The sequence below is a fragment of the Uloborus diversus genome, chromosome 7, assembly GCF_026930045.1.
Source record: "Uloborus diversus isolate 005 chromosome 7, Udiv.v.3.1, whole genome shotgun sequence".
NCBI classification, from domain to species: Eukaryota; Metazoa; Arthropoda; class Arachnida; order Araneae; family Uloboridae; genus Uloborus; species Uloborus diversus.
Window position 1 is genome coordinate 5,399,669 of NC_072737.1, and position 19,142 is coordinate 5,418,810.

General features: G+C 31.8%; 1 protein-coding gene across 1 annotated transcript in view; it reads left to right on the plus strand.

Annotated features, from left to right (window-relative positions):
* The window catches only part of LOC129226196 (serine/threonine-protein phosphatase 6 regulatory subunit 3-A-like), a 49,324-nt gene that overhangs the window by 26,897 nt on the left and 3,285 nt on the right, over window positions 1–19,142 (plus strand). Inside the window, exons 5-12 of the mRNA XM_054860796.1 lie at window positions 2,221–2,355; window positions 2,514–2,692; window positions 2,959–3,072; window positions 6,074–6,290; window positions 13,567–13,719; window positions 15,550–15,678; window positions 16,524–16,585; window positions 19,005–19,123. Of these exons, the coding sequence (XP_054716771.1) occupies window positions 2,221–2,355; window positions 2,514–2,692; window positions 2,959–3,072; window positions 6,074–6,290; window positions 13,567–13,719; window positions 15,550–15,678; window positions 16,524–16,585; window positions 19,005–19,123 (1,108 nt within the window). The remainder of the gene's footprint in view (window positions 1–2,220; window positions 2,356–2,513; window positions 2,693–2,958; window positions 3,073–6,073; window positions 6,291–13,566; window positions 13,720–15,549; window positions 15,679–16,523; window positions 16,586–19,004; window positions 19,124–19,142) is intronic.

Consider the following 19,142-nt stretch of genomic DNA (forward strand, 5'->3'; position numbering starts at 1 on the left):
TACCCAGGCCTTGGGTACATACCTGGATAAATAACCAAAAAATATTTACCTACCCGCTGGGTATTTACCCGATCCATATCACTAAATGTAACATTTATATATCAAATGCTACTTGAAAGTAGCAACTCATAGAACACTCAGAACGGTTTATTAACGTAAGCAGTAAGACATATGCGTAGCAATTCTTATAATAATGATAGCACAGTGTTGCCAACAGCTGAATACTAATAACGATGGGGATTAAGGTTACAGTTAATATGACACTTAATTAATTAACCAAGTAATTAAGTACAAATGTGAATATTAACCAATCATTAACAATTAAATCATTAAATATTCATGAATTTATAAAACTAAAATCGTTCTCTTCTTACAAATAGTGTTTAAACCAAATAAACCCGGTTTAAACCAAAAACAAAACCTGGTTACCCCCCCCCCCCCCCCCCCCCAAAAAAAAAAAAAAAAAAATCCCAACCCTGCCGGTGGCAAAAGCGTGTCAGCCCTGTTTGGAAAGAATCCACATTTATTTCTTTTCACTAAGTCCAGAAATTCAATCCATATTGGAAATTTTTAAAACATTGAAAATAAATAAGAAATAAAATAAAGCCTGCAGTACCAGATTAGTAAAATAATCGTAAAAAATTAGGCTTTTCTCTTTTAGTAAAATGTAATTTAGTTTTAATTTCAGACAACTTCTCTTATCTTCAGTTTTATTTTCACATGCATAGCAACTGATCGGTAATATAAAAAATAAATAAATGTTTCACTTGAGGGATATTTTTAAGGACTATTTCTCAGCTTACATTACCCTGCATTTTGCTTCCCGTTTCCGGTCCGACAATGAAAAAATGAATTAACAAATTGTTAATAAATTTAACAAAGGAATTTCAGTTTTTTACTTTCTTCTATATCTAATATATAGAAGAAAGTATTGGATTCGTGCAAATTTTCGAATTTCGAATTTTGACGGATTCGAACGTTTTGAGGTGTGCTGAGTCCATTTCGACCATTTTTGGAAAATGTCTGTCTGTCTGTGTGTGTGTGTGTGTATGTATGTGTGTGTGTGTGTCACGTCTGTGTGTGACCAATTTTTTGTGGCCGCTCTACAGCAAAAACTACCGCATGAAATCGAACGAAATTTGGTACACATATGTGCCCCAATGTGAACTTGTGCCCATTGGTTTTTGGCGCGAATTCCTCCAAGGGGGGTGGAGCAATGGGACGTTTTTTGAGTTACACGTGCTTGCTATTCCTCAGGAAGTAACTGGCGGAATCAAACAAAATTTGGTCCATATGTTGCCATTAACAGGAACAGGTGCTGATTCAATTTTGGTGTCAATAACTCAAACGGGGGTTGAGCTATAGAACGTTTTTTTGTCGTCAATTGTGACTGCTGTATCTCAAGAAATAATGAACGGAATGAAAGAAAAATTTATCGGCGAGTAGCCTTTAGTGGGTATAAGAGCTGATTTTATTTTGGTGTCAACAGCTAAAAAGGGGGTAGCGCAATCGCCCGTTCTTTTTTTCCATTGTGAGTGCCCTATCTCAAGAAGTAATGCTACGTTCTGGTTGAAATTTGGAATATATGTGAATCCATACGTAAACAGGCTTTGGTTCAATTTTGACGCCAATCGCTCCAAGAGGTGTTGATTTTTTTTTTTTTTTTTGCGAATAAAAATAGTTTTATTAATGCAACAATAAGAAAGATAAATCGTAATAGATTGTCGTCTGCGTATTTCTCGTGATTTTAATTGTATGGAAATGATCGGAAATATTATCTCAATGATTTAAAATTTTCAACTGTTGCCATCTTATGTTTGTTAACAAATAAAATATTTGTAAATCAATTCAAGCAAGGCTTTTAAAATAACTTTCAATTTTCGCTCTTTGCTTTGCTTTTGCAATAATTCAGACATTGGGATGGTCGTCAAGTTTTTGCATGTGTAATTTTGTTTTTATTGGGAATATTGCTTCCTCGTCAAGCATGGGGAGGGATCAGAAAAAAAAAAGAAAAATATAGAAGAAAGTTTCGTGATGGCCACAACATACTAGTTTTTTTTTTTTTTTTCACTATATGTGTTAAAATTTTTTACTTTCTGGAAGAATTTTGATGGCTGCTTTCTCATTCGTCTGTTGGTAAAATTTTTATCACTTCAAACTTCATAATTTGCAAATCTAACTGATGATTCTTCTGATGCAAGTTTAATTTCTACCTTTTAGATTTTCAAGTTTTTGAAGGAAAGAGATTTCATTTCACTTATTTTGAACCATCTTGATACTTCAGCTGTTATGGATTTACTTTTGCGTTTTGTTAGCCCGATTGAAAATAACGAAACGAAAGCAATAGTACTGAAGGTAAATGCTATTTTTAAAGCAATTTATTTCAAGTTATTACTTTTCTAGTTTGAGTTTTTGCTCTAAATGTGCTAAATTTTCATTTATTAACTGTTCTGCCTATGATAAGTTTCGAGTTTCAGTGACAATTTAGATATTGTGGTATCTTAATTTTGCAGTGGCTGGATGAACAGAAGCTTATTCAACGTCTAATAAGAAAAATAGATGTTATTTTTGGCGAAGATTTTAACTGCAATGCTTCATATGCTCTATGTGATATAATCAAAGTTTCCAGAGAACATATGTCCATGTTACAGGAGAAAGCTGAACCAAATCCTCTGCTGGAGACATTAGAATCGTAAGTGTGTTCTAATTTTTCCAAAAAAAAAAGGGGGGTTCCCTTTTATATAACTCACAGTGAAACTTCCCTCGAGCGATCACTGTCCATTCCTGAAAAAGTCGTTAAAATATCATTATTGAAAATTGGTTGCTCCTAGAGGTCGTTTCCTAACATGCAAGATACAAAATTCTTTAAAAAGTAAAATTATTTGATTTTTCTTTTTACTTGTATTAGTTATTAACTTCAAAGTATACATCTCATTTCATATTTGTTTTATATTTTAGAGTACAGTGTGTGTCGGATTTATTGAGTCACATGTTCAGGGACGTCAGCAAAGAAAGTTCTATTGTTAATGGAATATTGGTTTTATTATCCTTATTGAGGTTCAAAAAACTAGGGTATGTGATTGATTTTTCTGAATATCAGTATTTTTTTTTTAAAAAAAATGTGTATTGGTTTTTGTATTTATAATCAAATTATCATTAAAAAAAATTAGTATAGTAGTTTGGTGTTTGGCTTATACCTGATTAGAAATTATTACCGTAAAATCCCGAAAGTAACCCCCCCCCCCTATTTTCAAAATAAAACTTGTTGATTTCGGAAGGGGGGTTATAATCGAGATTTTTCTGAAAAATTAGCGAAAATAATTGTTTTTAGTAGTATTAATTTTAGAGTATAAAAAAGAAATAATAAGTAAATAAGAGTTAATATTAATGAAGAGAGAGAAATTAATTAATAAAAACATGTCATAATTTTCTAGTAGTAATAAATTGCATGGGGGCGCCATTTTTTTTTCGAAAGAAAGGATTTTGCACCTTAAGTTGGCAAAACCCCTACAATTTATCGCTTGAAAATTCATTATGTACTGAATGTAATAAGGTTACAGTAAAAGCAGTAAAACCTTAATGTTCTTGTTTCAGAATAGAAGCAAAAATCACAATCACGGCCGCAAATTCGTTATGAAGCTCGTAATTTCGAAAACCGAGTTTTACAAAGTTCGCGAATGCAAACACAGACAAATCTCTTACTCGATTTAGTAAAAATTTATATTTCTGATGATCCTAAACTCGTTCAATTACATTATATCTCCTTTAAAAAAAGTTATTTTAAGTTTCATGCTACTTTTTAAGCAACACGTTTCCAAAATGGCGTCACGTTTCAAAATGGCGGCGTGTTGAAGAATGTTCAGTTTTACAAATCAGAACAAAAATGCTCCTTCCAAAATGAGTAAAAAGCAGTGCAATCGTATAAATTTCTTTTGTAATACATACAGTGGCTCCCAAAAGTGTTCGTACACTTTGAAATTTTTTAGTAAAACCAAAATAACTCAAAACTGAATTCGAATATGAAGTCCAATATTTTTTCACACTATTCCTATGTCATTCTAAATATAACCTATTGGTTTTTTTCAAAATATTGACGGATCTTCTTTTTGAAATGGGTCAGAAAACGAAGAGACAGAGAAATAACACGCCACAAAAGTCATCGTACACGCAAATATTTTCGAATAAATTCATGATTAAAATTATCATATGCCATTTTATTGATATTTTTGCATTGTGTTGACCCTTATAAGTCATTTGGCTTTAATTTTTTGTTTATTTATTCCTTAATATTGTGCTTATTACTGTAAAATGGCTGGTATTCGTAAAAAACCGCAAACACCATACAAAATTTGAATTTTTTCCCCACAATAGTGGTAAATTAGTTTGAAATGTCTCTAAATTAGTTAATTTATTTGTTTGTATAGTAAAGTGCTTGATAAAATGCTTTAACGAAAGGAATCGGACCGAAAACAAGGTATGAAAAGGTAAACCGTCAAAATTGACAAAACATAATCGGAGATTTAAAGTTAAAAAATTTATGAAAAATACACATTTGAATGCTGTAAAAGTTTCTAAAGAGTTAAATGAAACATTTTACATTTAATTTTCACCTAAAATTGTTCGCCAAGTTCTCTGATTAGCTGGATTAAATGGGACCTCTTCCCGCAAAAATTTTCTTGGACGTGCAAAAAACAGAAAGCTTAAGCTTTTCGTTGCAAAATCAATAATAAATAAGCTAAAAACGTTTTAGAGTCACGTCTTACTTACAGATAAAAATTAATTCAACATTTTTGGGTGAATTGTTGTATAACTGTAAGTAGAAGAAAAAATTAGGAACTTAATCTTAAGAACTTATTTGGATCAGTTAATCAGGACGGTGGAGGTGTTCTAGTGTGAGGGTGCATATCAGCATCAGGACTTGGTAGTTTGTAATTTTTTGATGAAATAATGAATCATGCTGTTCCTTTAAATATTTTAAAAACAAATTTTGAACTCAGCCAAAAATTTCATTATTGGAAACAATTTTGTTTTTTATCAAGATAATGATAAGAAGCACACGGTTTTCAACGTTTGTGTCTAATAGTGCCTCGAAAATTGTCTTAAAGTTTAGAAAATACCCCCTCAATCTCCAGATTTTAACTTAATGTAACGTATTCAGAGATATCTGGAGGCCAGATTATGAAAATAGGGCTTTAAAACGAAAATAGAGCTAGAAACAGTAAGACTCGAAGTGTGGTTGCACACTTACTCAGAAATTACGCAAAAAAAAGAAAGAAAAAGAATGAAATCTATTCCCAGACGTTAAAAAGGTGTTATTGAGACTGCATGATATTCTACTAATTAATAACTTAATCAAAAGTTAGATTATTCAATAATATATAGACATTTTATAAAGTGTACGAAGACTTTTGTGAGATAAAATTTCCGTCACTTTTTGGTTTTTTATTTTTAAAAAATTAACTTTTAATATTTTTTAAAAACTTTTCATGTAGTTTTGTTAAAAATTGATCATAGATCTTATAATTAAATACCTATTCCGAAATATTAATTCTAACCAATGGATTGGGGCCTATTTCGTTGAAAGTTGTAGGTGTACGAAGACTTTTGGGAGCCACTGTATGAACAAAAAAAAAAAGGCGGCCTTGCATCAAAAGGAGTCTTTTGGAAGGAATAAACCGTGGAGACCATTTTTTTTTCTTTTTTGTTTAAATCATTGTGTTTTCTTCCTTTTTTTTTTTTTTTTAGAAAAGCAGAACTGCACTTGGAGGGGGAAACTAAACTTTTGTAAATTCTTTCTAAGTAAAGCAGAAAATGTTATCCTTCTTTTTTTGGAGGGAGTGGCAAATGAAGATGATCGGAAAATTTTCAGGTGAAGGGAGGAGGGGGGGGGGTATATTCAGGATTTTAAAGTGATTTCACTTTTCACAAAAAAAGGGGGGGGGGCTATAATCGATAAGGGGTTTTTTTCGGGATTTTACGGTATTTTATTTCTAGTTATTTAATTTTATTGATGAACTCTGCACACATTACGTATGCACCTTAAAAGCCTTACTAACACTTGATATTTTTCTAGGCCTGCCGGCATGCAACAGATACCATCCAATCAAAGTGAATTACCACCCCAAGCTGACAATGCTCCAGTGTGCTTTATGACTCTGTTTAGAAATAGTGAGATTGAACAGATGACAGCATTAGATGCTGAAAGGCTATCTCATGGTGTGAATAATGTTCTTAAAGCTGTCGTTCCTCGACTGGATGAGTTTCATAATCTGCTTCTGAATCCTCCTTCGGTAAGTTTACCTATGTATTTATTACTAGCTGCATTACATAAAAAGTAGTCGAAAACTTTGTACTGCATAGTGAATAAAATATGACAACGTATATAAAGTACAAATTCAGAATGAAAAAAGGTTAAAAAACCAGCAAACAGCTGTTTCGGCACTCTAAAATACAAGTGCCATCATCAGTGCAAATAAAAACGAAGACAGGTTCAACCCGACTAAAACACAGTCGAGGCAGAACATTGGAATGAGAGACGAGTTGTAAAAGATATGAGAGCAGTACCGGAAACGATGACGTCAAGGTTACGTCAGAACTCCAGAGGACAGTTGCACTCAGGAGAAAACGTCACGGACAAAAAATAAATCAAATAACAGACTTCCAAACATTAGGAAAAGGGGGAGTGCTAGACAAATCATTGATGATTAAATTAGCATTTTTCCATATGTAATATGACTCCCAAAAATCTAAATCATGAATGGACGAACACTCGTGAATAACTTTGGCGGAAGAAAAAATAAAATTATGGCCACAAGACCAACAATGTTGAGCAATAGAGGAGCGTTTGAGATCCTGCTTTTTGACGTAGTTTTCGTGTTCTTTTATCCGGAATTTGAGGGATCGTCGAGTCTGCCCAATGTAGGTCAATTTGCACTGGCAGGAAACACTATAAATGCCCCATTTGTCAAGATTCTGAACAGGGTGTTTAAGCTGTGAAAATTTTAATTTATTAACAGGAGAAAAAGTGACGGAAAAATGAAACTTTTTTAAGATTTTGGCAATTTGTAGACTGATTTTAGGAAAAAAGGGTAAGACAACGGAACTCGAATAGTTCACAGGAGCAGGTGTTTGATTTTTGTTAGCTGAGCTACATAGCTTCTTATAAATGGTATCAATAATATCTGATGTGAATCCCCGATCAACCGCAATACCTCGTAGGTAATTCAGTTCTGATGAAAGTAAATTGGAATTTGAACAAATGGCTAAAGCACGGTAAATAAAAGATCTAAAAGCAGCCAATTTTTGTTTAGGAGGGTGACTTGTGGGGGGGAAGAGAACGTCATCGTTTCCGGTACTGCTCTCATATCTTTTACAACTCGTCTCTCATTCCAATGTTCGCCTCGACTGTGTTTTAGTCGTGTTGAACCTGTCTTCGTTTTTAATTGCACCGATGATGGCACTTGTATTTTAGAGTGCCGAAACAGCTGTTTGCTGGTTTTTTAACCTTTTTTCATTCTGAATTTGTACTTTATATACGTTGTCATATTTTATTCACTAGCTGCATTGCCTGGCTTTGCCCAGTCTACCCTGAAAATAATTGTGTCAAGTGACGTACATTCAACAATCAGGCTTAAATAATAATAATAAAAAGAAAACATCATGCAAAATTTCCCTTCCAAACAATGATGACAGATATTAAAATACTTTTAAGAAATTGAATCGAGAAAGACAGATTTAAAAAGTGTAACCATGGAAGCATAAAATAAAATAAGTTTAAGGAATTAAAATGCAAAGGAAAATGGTTAACAATTTGAATGGAAATGAGATTTTTTGAACTTGATCGAAAAGGCTTGTAACTTTTTTTTTTTCCATTTGAGATAGACGCTTAGTTTTTCAACCAGAGGTCGAGATGGATCTAAAGTAAAAAGTATCGCTTTTTCCAATGGTGTCAAAAATTAAGACTGGGACAATTCCTTCACTTTTTATCGATAGATTTAATGAAGAAAGTAGTGCCTAAATTTCAGCTAAGCCTAAAAAATGCAAGCTAAAAACGCAAATAATTAATAACGACGTATTTAAGTTAGAGCATTTAAACAAATTGCATAGAACGCAGAAAATTCTACTCTTTCCAACAGGGTTGGCCGGATTGGACCCAATGGGTTTTTTTTGAAAAAACCCATTTAAAAAACCCATTATTTAGCCCACTTTTGGCTTTTTAAAAATTTTCTGAGAACTTTTTTTTTTAAATAATTAATTTAAATACTTTTACAATTTAAACTTCTTTTTTATTTCTTCTTCACAATAGGCAATGGACATAAAAAATGAATTTTGAACTTTAATAGTATTTCTTAACTCTTAAGGGCATTAAAAAATGCTTCAAAGATTTTAAATAAATATATTTAACTTTTTTCCTTCAACTGGTCAATAAGGAACTCAAATTATCTTGACTAAGTTCTGTCACGTCAGATTTTCTCAATATTAGCAGATTGTACAAAGGATACTACTTTAGCTAAAAGCCTCTCATGTGAATTATTTTCTGCAAACCAACACGTCACAAAACTCGAATAAACAAGGTATATTTATTAGAAATTAACAGGTTTTTACAAATGGTGGGACAGAAAACGGAATAGGATGTACAGTATTTTCATTATCTTACGAAAAAGTTTAATATTTCTTACTCTGTACACAGAAATAGAAAAACAGGCAACATAAAATTCAAAGGAATGTCTTGATTAAGCTGGAATTCAGTAAAAAGGGATTTTAACTACTTGAGGTTCTACAGTAGTTTTGCATAACAAAATGAAATACAATAAAGTAAAGTACAAAAAAAAAATGTCGAAATCGAAAACGAACAAATAAACAATAGATTTTATCACTCAAGAAGTAACTTTGCCTTAACTGTTGGTAATCATGGAAACTAAAAAAATCTGAAACTTCACCATTCTTGAATTTTGTCGTCTTTTTTACCTTTCTTCAGAAAACGCTGAATTTTCCAGCTTTTTTTATCAAGACAATTTTTGTGCTTTGTCCATATACTTATGCTACAATATGCTACGAGTACCCCACCTTTCCCCTAGAAAAAGACAAAAAAACCCACATTTCTTTCAAAAAACCCAGCTTTAGTTGGGTTTTTTTTGGGTTTAATTTTAAAAAACCCTGGGTCCATGGGCTTTTTTAAAAAAACCCGGGTTTTTGCCAACCCTGCTTTCCAACGATATATAATATTAATACGTGCAAGTAATTTTTCACCCCATATTTGGGACATTTATGTGAAAATTGGGCCAAAATTCGAATAAAAAAAGAACTCGTTGAATTTTTTTTCAAACTGGTTTGCAAACCTTTCCGGTGCTGAAAGAAAGATACTGTGAACATTTCAGCAAAATCAGCTGGGTAGCTGTCGAGTTTTGCGTGTTCACAGAAACAGACGCTTTTTGGAGACTTCATTTTATACTACGTAGAGATGTACAGCACTGGCATTAACCTCTGGAGACGGGGAATATTTTGATCATAATACTGCCGTGCTAAGCACAGATGTGGTATCTGCAGCAGAGCTCAAAATGAGAAATTGATGATTAAAGTTTTACAACTCGTTTCTTTGATTTATGACTTAATTAAATGCTCAACTTGCGGTCGTTGTTTCGTAAATAACTTATCTAAAAACCGTAAGAGAGTATTTTTGTAAAAATCTTAATTTAAAATTAATAAATGTAGTTATGACTAATTTTCATTTCAAAACCTTTTCATATACTAAGCTATTTTCACCGTAAGTGACAATGACTAGGCATTTTTAGGGGTATCTGCACAGATACGACAAAAATAGCTTAGAAAAACGTGGTGCTCAATATATCATTAAATAATACTGAAAACCTCTGCTTTCTTTGGACTTAGCTGTTTCGCTTTATTTTATTAATACAAATCTAACAGAATCTACCTTCTGAAAGATACCATTTTCAAAACTCCGGACACTGTAATCCATAACAATTTTCTGTTTTTTATATTCAAAGAATGTGTTTTATTTTCTAGATTTATTTTTACCGAGCATGAAGATAATTTTGACAGCAGACGATACTTAAATAAAAATATTACTGGCCGTAGAATGAAATGCGTTTTTGTTTTTTTGCATGAAAGAATTAGATATAAATATTTTAATAGAAAAAGCTGAATATTTACTTTGACAATTATGCAAAGTTGTATTAATTTTTATTATCAACCTGTATCAACTATTCAACGGTAAACTAATTTTAATATTCTGTGTTACAATAAAATGCTACATTATTAAATATGCTGCTTTACTAAGGTATAAAGGTCGTATCTACAAATTACTAAGGAAAAAAGTGGTAACTGCGCAGATACCACTTTAAAGGCTTAGTATTTGTCACTTACGTTCGAATTGCCTTAAGCAAACTAAGCAAATTTGCAGTTACGACTTTTTTCTTAAAGCTTTTTTTAATATTTCGCGTTCACAAATCACCGAAAAACTTGAGATTTAGGTAAATTAAATTAGTAACGACCACCTGGTGACAATAACTCAATTTTGATAAAATGTGCAGATACCACATCTGTGCTTAGCACGGCAGAAAAGTCCTTGCATGTATACTGCCGTACAAAGCGTAAAAGTCAAATCTGCACTTTTTGTTGAAATTGAGTTTGGTCACCGGGGGGGTTCTTTGTCACATATTTCACCTAATTACAATGTTTTACAGTCATTTGTGAATAAGATATACAGTCGGACCTCCATGTATCGAAGTAGCAAATTGCCGGAAAAAAATTCGATATATAGAAATTTAAATATATAGAAACGATCTTATTTTATCCTAAACATCTCCTAAAACATTAAAATTAAAGCTAATTTTCGTGTATGGAACCTAATTTCTAATTTATACGAGCATCCGATTAAATGAAAATTAATAATTAAAAAAATAACAGAAATTACATTTTTGTGCAATCATACATCTTCATTCTTCGGCAATTCAACTTAATCCGCAACAGGAGGGGATTTTCGTTTTGACAAATCGAGAGAAAAGTAAAAAATTAATCTACTTAACTTGAATGAGTTTTACTGCAGCTAAAATGACTAGGAACGATAATCAACAGACAAAAGAGATGACTTGAAACTGATTTTACAATGTTACTGGTTACAACTAAGGTATTTGAAATAAACTTGAGGGAATTTAAGAACTCTAGAACGAAACAACGACCTATCTACACGCCCCTCGACCCCAGATTCCTTATGAGTTTCGTAGCAACCTTTAGTGAACATAATTTTCTCCCCTAACCTTTATTTTTCATGAGACAAACAGTCTAAAGAGGAAAAAAAAATCTACGAATGTCTCGAAAAATAAATATATAGAGATTTTTTCGATATATAGAAACAATTTTTCTATGTAATGAACATAGAAATTTGCTGGGATTTCGATATATAGAAAATTTTGATGTGTGGAAGTCCGATGTATGGAGGTTCGACTGTATTTTTTAAACAATTCTGGAAAAATTGCATCTGAATCAAATACGTGGAGGCGCAAAACTTCATACGATTATTCAAGGCAGTGAGAAGCAAAGGGATGTGAGTGGACGTTTTCAAGTTTTGAATAAAATGACTATAAAAATAAGGTCCTAGGTAGGCTTTCATTGATTTTTTTTTTCTAAATCATGCTGTACAGCAGCACCTACCAGGGCTACTAGTACTATCTCTTGCCCCCAAGACAGGGGAGGGGGTTCACCTATCATTTGTACTGGTTATCTCTAAATTTTTAATTTTGCCACTTGCAAGTTGTGTGTATGATTGTTTGTATCAGGGTTTCCGCTACGGTCGCATTTTTCGCAAAATGCGAAAACACTATCTCAATTGCGCAAACAAAGTAAAACATTTTCGCTTTTTTGCTCAAACAAAAAATAAATTATCAAAAAAAAAGAGAGAGAGAGAGAGAGAGACAATGTATGATCCAAGAGAGGAAGCAGCATGACGATAGTCAATATTATCTTTTTTAAATCTTAAACCAAGATTTTAAAATTACTATGAAGTCACCAATACTTAAGTCTTCCAGCATTATGCCCTTCTCAATAGCATAAATAGTAACTAACCCTAAATAACTGCATTATGAGGAAGAAGAGAGTAGTGCAACGTTCTAAAAACCAAATATATAGTTTTTTTTTTTTTTTTTTTTTTCATTTTACGTTAAAAAAAATAGCTGCGGTACTTATTTCTTTAAAGATGCCATAAAGATGAAATAAGAATTTTATTTTGAACTGGAGATGAAACGCACTGAGACATTTAGAATGATATGCGAATATGTAACATTTTAGCATTTTGCTAAAACTTTTCCCCCAATTTTAGCTTTTATGCTAAAGAACTTTTGAACCCAGCTTAAACCCTGGTTTGTATGCGTGGGGGCGGGGTATGTGTATGTGTGTGTAGGCATATGTGTTTGTGTCTGTGGGCAAGCATGAATGTGTGGGTAGTTGTGTGTATGTGATTGTGTGTATGTGTAGGTGTCTGTATGTATGCGTGTGTGCATGTGTTTGTGTGTGTGTATGTGTAGTTGTATGTATGTGTGTGTAGGTATCTGTATGTATGCGTGTGTGTGCGTGCGTGTGTGCATAGGTGCGTGTATGTACGCGTGTAACTTAAGGGACCCTAAATACTTTCAAAAATTCAATTTTTTGATTTTTATATATTTTGAAACTCTATTTCAATACTTTTTTAATGATACAAGCTTCTTGATCGTGCTCATATTAGAAGTAAATTAAAATGAGCATTAAAAAAATGTAAACCTATTTTAATGAGGTGTGATTTTTTCCTTTAAATGGCAATATCTCAAAATGGTATTTTTGGAACTAAATGTTTTTTTTTTCTCGGGAACTAAATTGTGTTAGGCTTTGAAATGTTTACCACCTATTCCATACATCTAACTGCATATACTAAAGTAAAATTTTCTTCATATTCGAAAAATATTTTTTTATATAGCTGATTTCGTGTTGCAAAATGGCATTTTTTTTTTTTTTTTGAAAAAAATACAGTGACTTACACATTAGAATTAAAAAAAAAAAGAAAAAGAAAAATTAATTTGAATTTTGACATCTTGAATTCAAATTATGTTTTTCGCAATCACGTGTGTGTGTATGTAGGCGTGTGTGTTTGTGTGTGGGGGTATGTGTATTTGCGTGTAGGCATGTGTGCTTGTGTGCTGGCATAAGTGTGTGGGTAGTTGTGTGTATGAATGTGTGGGGGGAGGGGGGTGTATGTGTATAGGCATATGTGTTTGTCTCTGTGTGCAGGCATGAATGTGTCGGTAGTTGTGTGTATGTGTGTATATGTTTTTGTGTGCGTATGTGTGTGTATGTGTGTGAGTTTGTATGCGCGTGTGTGTAGGACATGGACGCAACCTGGAGACGGTTTTTGCTAGAGGAGCAGCATCGTGAGGAGCCGGTGACATCAAAACAGTCAAATGAAAGCAATAAGCAATGGTGATTGCTCGAAAAAAAAATTTTTTTTTGTCTGATTTTTAATGATAGAAATGTTTGATTTTAAAAATATTTTTAATTTAATTTTATTATTTTATCCTGCAGAAACCTGCCATTACATTAACCATTGGACGATTAGATCCACCTCTTGGTTTATGTCGTTTAAAAGTTGCTCGTTTTCTGACAGCTCTGCTATCTACAAATGACCACAATGTAAATGCTAAACTTGCATCTCTTGAAACGATGAAAGTTCTTGTAGTATGTATAGCTATTTTTATTCTTAATAATTATGTTTTGATGCAATTTTTTTGTGAATAAATCCAATGCATATAGGGGAATGTGAACAAAGTGAAACGGTGAAATATTTACTCTGCCTTTAGCGCCACCTCTCTGGTAATATTTTTACTATAAGTAGCACTTGTAATCTGTTCCAGTCAGGAAAAAAATACCGCCGACGTTTAAAGCATATGATAATACGGGGAATTTTCAAAAATTGATACTCATATTGTAATATTTTGTTGCAAGTCAAAAAATTATTTTGTTTTATAAAATGATAAAGTTATTGTTATTAATATTTTAAATATTGAGACCTTCTAATACTCTGTGAAGTATTGATTTAGTTAATAATAAGCCTTGTATTTTTATCATTTTCTACAATCAGTCAAGTACATGTGGGGCAAAGTGGAATACTCTATTTTGTTTACGAGCTCATACATTTACTAAAACATTTACGTATTCATTTGTTAATTCATTCATTTACATTCCTGTATTTAATAATTCAGTTATTTATTTATTCATTTTCTTATTCTATCACTCTTATACCTGTTCATTTATTTTTCTTCATATATATTAATCAATTAACTAATTTAAGTTTCAGTTTATTGTTTCAGTACCTTTTCATTTATTCATTCACCCTTTTATTTAGTGATTCATTTGATCAAAATTATTTTCTATATTTGAATAGAAAATATTTTACTTTTCACTTTGCCCTATAGGGAAAAAAAGTAAACATTTTCCACTTCTTTTTTTTTTTTTGAAGCGCAAATTTACTGACAAAAATAAAAAATGCTATTTTAATGCAAGTTTTATAAAAAATAGAATGTTCTTTCGTTATGTACTGCAATTTTCAAAATACAGTCGGACCTCCATATATCGAAGTAGCAAATTGCCGGAAAAAAATTCGATATATAGAAATTTCGATATATAGAAACAATCTTATTTTATCATAAAAATATCCTAAAACATTAAAATTAAAACTAATTTTCGTGCATAAAACCCAACTTCTAATTTAAACAAGCATCGAATTAAATAAAAGTTAATAGTTAAAAATTTAACAGAAATTACATTTTTGCTCCTTCATTCTTCAGAAATTCAACTTGAACCGCCACATTAGGGGATTTTCGTGTTAACTATGTAATCGAGAGAAAAGTAAAAAATCAATCTACTTAACTTGAATGATTTTTACTGAAGTTAAAAATACTAGGAATGATAATCGACAGACAAAAGGGATAACTTCAAACTGATTTTACAGTGTTACTGGTTGCAACTAAGATTTGAAATAAACTTGAGGGAATGTAAGAACTCCAGAACGGAACAACGACCCTATCTACACAACCCTGAATCCCCTATTCCTTATGAGTTTCGTAGCAACCTTTAGTGATCATAATTTTATTCCTAACCTTCATTTTTTATGAGACAAACAGTCTAAAGTGGAAAAAAAACCTACGAATGTCTCAAAAAAATTTCGATATATAGAGACTTTTTCGATATATAGAAACAATTTTTCTATGTAATGAACATAGAAATTTGCTGGGATTTCGATATATAGAAAATTTCGATATGTGGAAGTTCGATATATGGAGATCCGACTGTATTTTTAAAATTGCAGTATAAATTTCCAATTTGTTCATTTCGAAAAAAGCTCAGTCATCTTAACTACTTCTCTTTGCCCCACATTCCCCTACGTATCAATCCTGCTGTTATTTTTAAAATTTCCGTTTTGGGACTTGTTTTTTTTTTTTTTTTTACTGTTAATTGTCTTAAAAATTATTTTGTATAACAAATCATCCAATCATGGATATCTTTCAGGATATGTTTTTCAAATTTTCATGGAATAACTTTTTACATACACAAGTAGAACAAGCAATAGGAATAATTATTACAAACAATCCAACTACTGATGAAGAAGGTAATAAAGTTCATCCATTATTAGATCAAGTAAGTGAATTAAGTCATGATCATGATTTCTATTTGTTAAGGGGTGACTACCTTTTGAACATTTTTTTTTTTTTTTTTAAATTTATGAATATTGTGTTTTTCTTTGAAACCATAACATACACACTCATTTCGCAACCAATAATTTATTTTCAAAATCTGAAAATATTGCCCACATTTTATAAAAATTCAAAAAAATTAGGGAAATTTAAATTTTTTAAAATCTTTAAGTCTTTTTTGTTTTTTTACTTATTTAAAAAAAGGTTTTTGCTAAGCAATCACAATATTCATCTCTAAAAATCTGTGCATTCATTTGTTTATGTATGTATTGGAACATTTTCTGTGATTAATTATGTAAAAAATCGTAATTTTTTTTTTTAATTTTGTTTTTAAAGGTATAGCATGCCCTAAACATTTGAGTAATTAATAAAATGCTAATCCAATGCACAGTTTTGTTAAATATATTATCCTGACTGAAAAGTATTACTTTAAAGCTGTATCTAAAAAATCCTTAGGGATTCTAATGACATGAAAACACAAAAAAAACATCATCGAGAAAAAGCAATTTATAGAGTTTTTCTTTTGCATAAGAACACATAGCGAGCATGGCCTAAATCCACTCATAACTTTTTAAATATTCGAACTAAAGCGATGAAACTTTCCCGCTGTGTTTGGAATAATTTATAGTTTTTGAAATGAGCAATAAAATATTTTTTGATCGTTTGATCATTTTTGAGGTACTGTGACCCCTCAAAAAAGTAAAATTTTGTGGTGCTTTTAAATTTGTTTAATTTTGCTGCAAAATTTATTCACTTCAGACTATTTCAAATTTTATGTTTCTGTTCTAGGTGTTTGTCCAATGTAGAATAACCATCAAGATTTTAGAAAGCTTTGAAGAAGATGAAACACAGTATGTTATTGTTTGTTGACTACACTGCCGTGCTAAGCACAGATGTGGTATCTGCACATTTTATCAAAATTGAGTTATTGTCACCAGGTGGTCGTTACTAATTTAATTTACATAAATCTCAAGTTTTTTGGCGATTTGTGAATGCGAAATATTAAAAAAAGCTTTAGGAAAAAAGTCGTAACTGCACAGTTTGCGGAGTTTGCTTAGGCACTTTGAACGTAAGTGACAAATACTAAGCCTTTAAAGTGGTATCTGCGCAGTTACCACTTTTTTCCTTAGTATTTTTTGCAGATACGACTTTTATACCTTAGTAAAGCAGCATATTTAATAATGTAGCAGTTTATTATAACACAGAAATAAAAATTAGTTTACCGTTGAATAGTTGATACAGGTTGATAATAAAAATTAATACAACTTTACATAATTGTTAAAGTAAATATTCATCTTTTTCTATTCAAATGCTTATTTAAAATGTAAATTCTAAAAATGAAATGCATGTAAAATATTCATATCTAATTCTTTCATGCAAAAAAAAAAAAAAAAAAAAAAACAAAAACACATTTCATTCTACGGCCAGTAATATTTTTATTTAAGTATCGTCTGCTGTCAAAATTATCTTCATGCTCGGTAAAAATGAATCTAGAAAGTAAAACATTATAAAAAAAACACATTCTTCGAATATAAAAAACAGAAAATTGTAATGGATTACAGTTTTAACTGTCCGGAGTTTTGAAAATGGTATCTTTCAGAAGGTAGATTCTGTTAGATTTGTACTAGCAAAATGAAGTGAAACAGCCAAGTCCAAAGAAAGCAGATGTTTTCAGTATTATTTAATGATACTCCGAGCACGTTTTACTAAGCTACTTTTGTCGTATCTTTGCAGATACCCCTAAAAATGCTTAGTCATTGTCACTTACGGTGAAAATAGCTTAGTACATGAAAAGGTTTTGAAAAGAAAATGTGTCGTAACTACATTTATTAATTTTAAATTAAGAGTTTTACAAAAATACTCTCTTACGGTTTTTAGATAAGTTATTTACGGAACGACTACCGCAAGTTGAGCATTTAATTAAGTCATAAATCAAAGAAATGAGTTGTAAAACTTTAATCGTCGATTTCTCATTTTGAGCTCTACTGCAGATACCACATCTGTGCTTAGCACGGCAGTACAGTAGACCCTCGTTTTATGCGGGGGGGGGGGGGGGGGTTGTATGTTCCACGGAAATGCCGCGTAAATTGAGACCTAATACTAGTGTTAAAATAGGGGTTAGGTTCCGTAGATAACAAAATACTTCAATCTAGGGTTGACTAATTGTATAATAAGTTTAATGTATATACTTATATCGATTTCTATGCACTAGATGCATAAAGAGAACATAAAGTAATTTCATGTTCTGTTTATAAAGAGGAGCTGGCTATGATAGTCTTTTGGCAGTCATTAAGAATTTTTCTCTAAATTCTTTGCAGAGCATTAACGCATCCATTCCGTGATATAATCTTTCTTCACTAACAAATCAGAAACATCATTTCTATCGTCTAGGAATGGCTCAAAATTTTCAATGTGAATGTTTTTGGTTGCGTGTCACCGATGTCGATATCCTCGTTGGTTTTGGCCTCCTTTGTCACTGTAAAAGCTCGTCTTCCCGTCAGTTCTGAACTGTGTGAGTCAGGGGTGATTGTGTTCCGGTATTTTTACCGAATTTCCGGTATTTTCGGACGTATTTCCGGTATTTTTATGTCCGAAAATACCGGAATTATGTGGGTTTTTTTTTGTTATGCTTTTATCTCCCTACCTCCGCAATTTTTTTAAGTTATATAATATTCATCAAATATACCTGCAAGAGCCTTAAGATGGACACCTATCTCTTAAGATGGACAAAGAAATGTCAAGATAATTTGTATAACACCAGCTCAAAAGTAACTTTGTAACCCATTAAAAATTTAACCAAATGTACACCCAATATTTTGACTCAGAACTATTTAATACATTTAACACTATGGCAAAGGTGTACTTAAGTAATAGGGGCCAAAGATTACCCCCCCCCCTTTCTTGCTTTAAAACTTTCAGGTATTTTTTGATGAACTCACAATCACCCCTGGTGAGTTAAAAACTTTACTTCTGGAAAGAGCTGTGGAACTAATCACATAAAATGTCTCCAGTGACCCAAGCTCGTTTATTAGCACGCCAAAATGCAGTTGATTATGCGTAATCTTTAGGAATTTGGATTTTGAAAGAGCGGAAATTTTCATCTGTTTGCATTGCCACATCCGTGTTAAACCGAAACTCATCTGCGTAAAATAAAATAAAGGTGTCGAATCTTAAACCGCGTAAAATAAACCCACGTAAAACCAGGGTCTACTGTATTATGTTGCATTTGTTTTAAGTTTGACTTTTTCTGATTAAAAAATTTTAATCTAGGTGTGCCCCTGGAATGCCTAGGAAAAGTTATATGGGTCATCTTACAAAAATTGCTAATCATATTGCTCAAAACGCAGAGAATGGAATAAATAGTTCGTTAATCAAGGAGAAAATGAAAGGCAAGTGTCATCTTTCGAA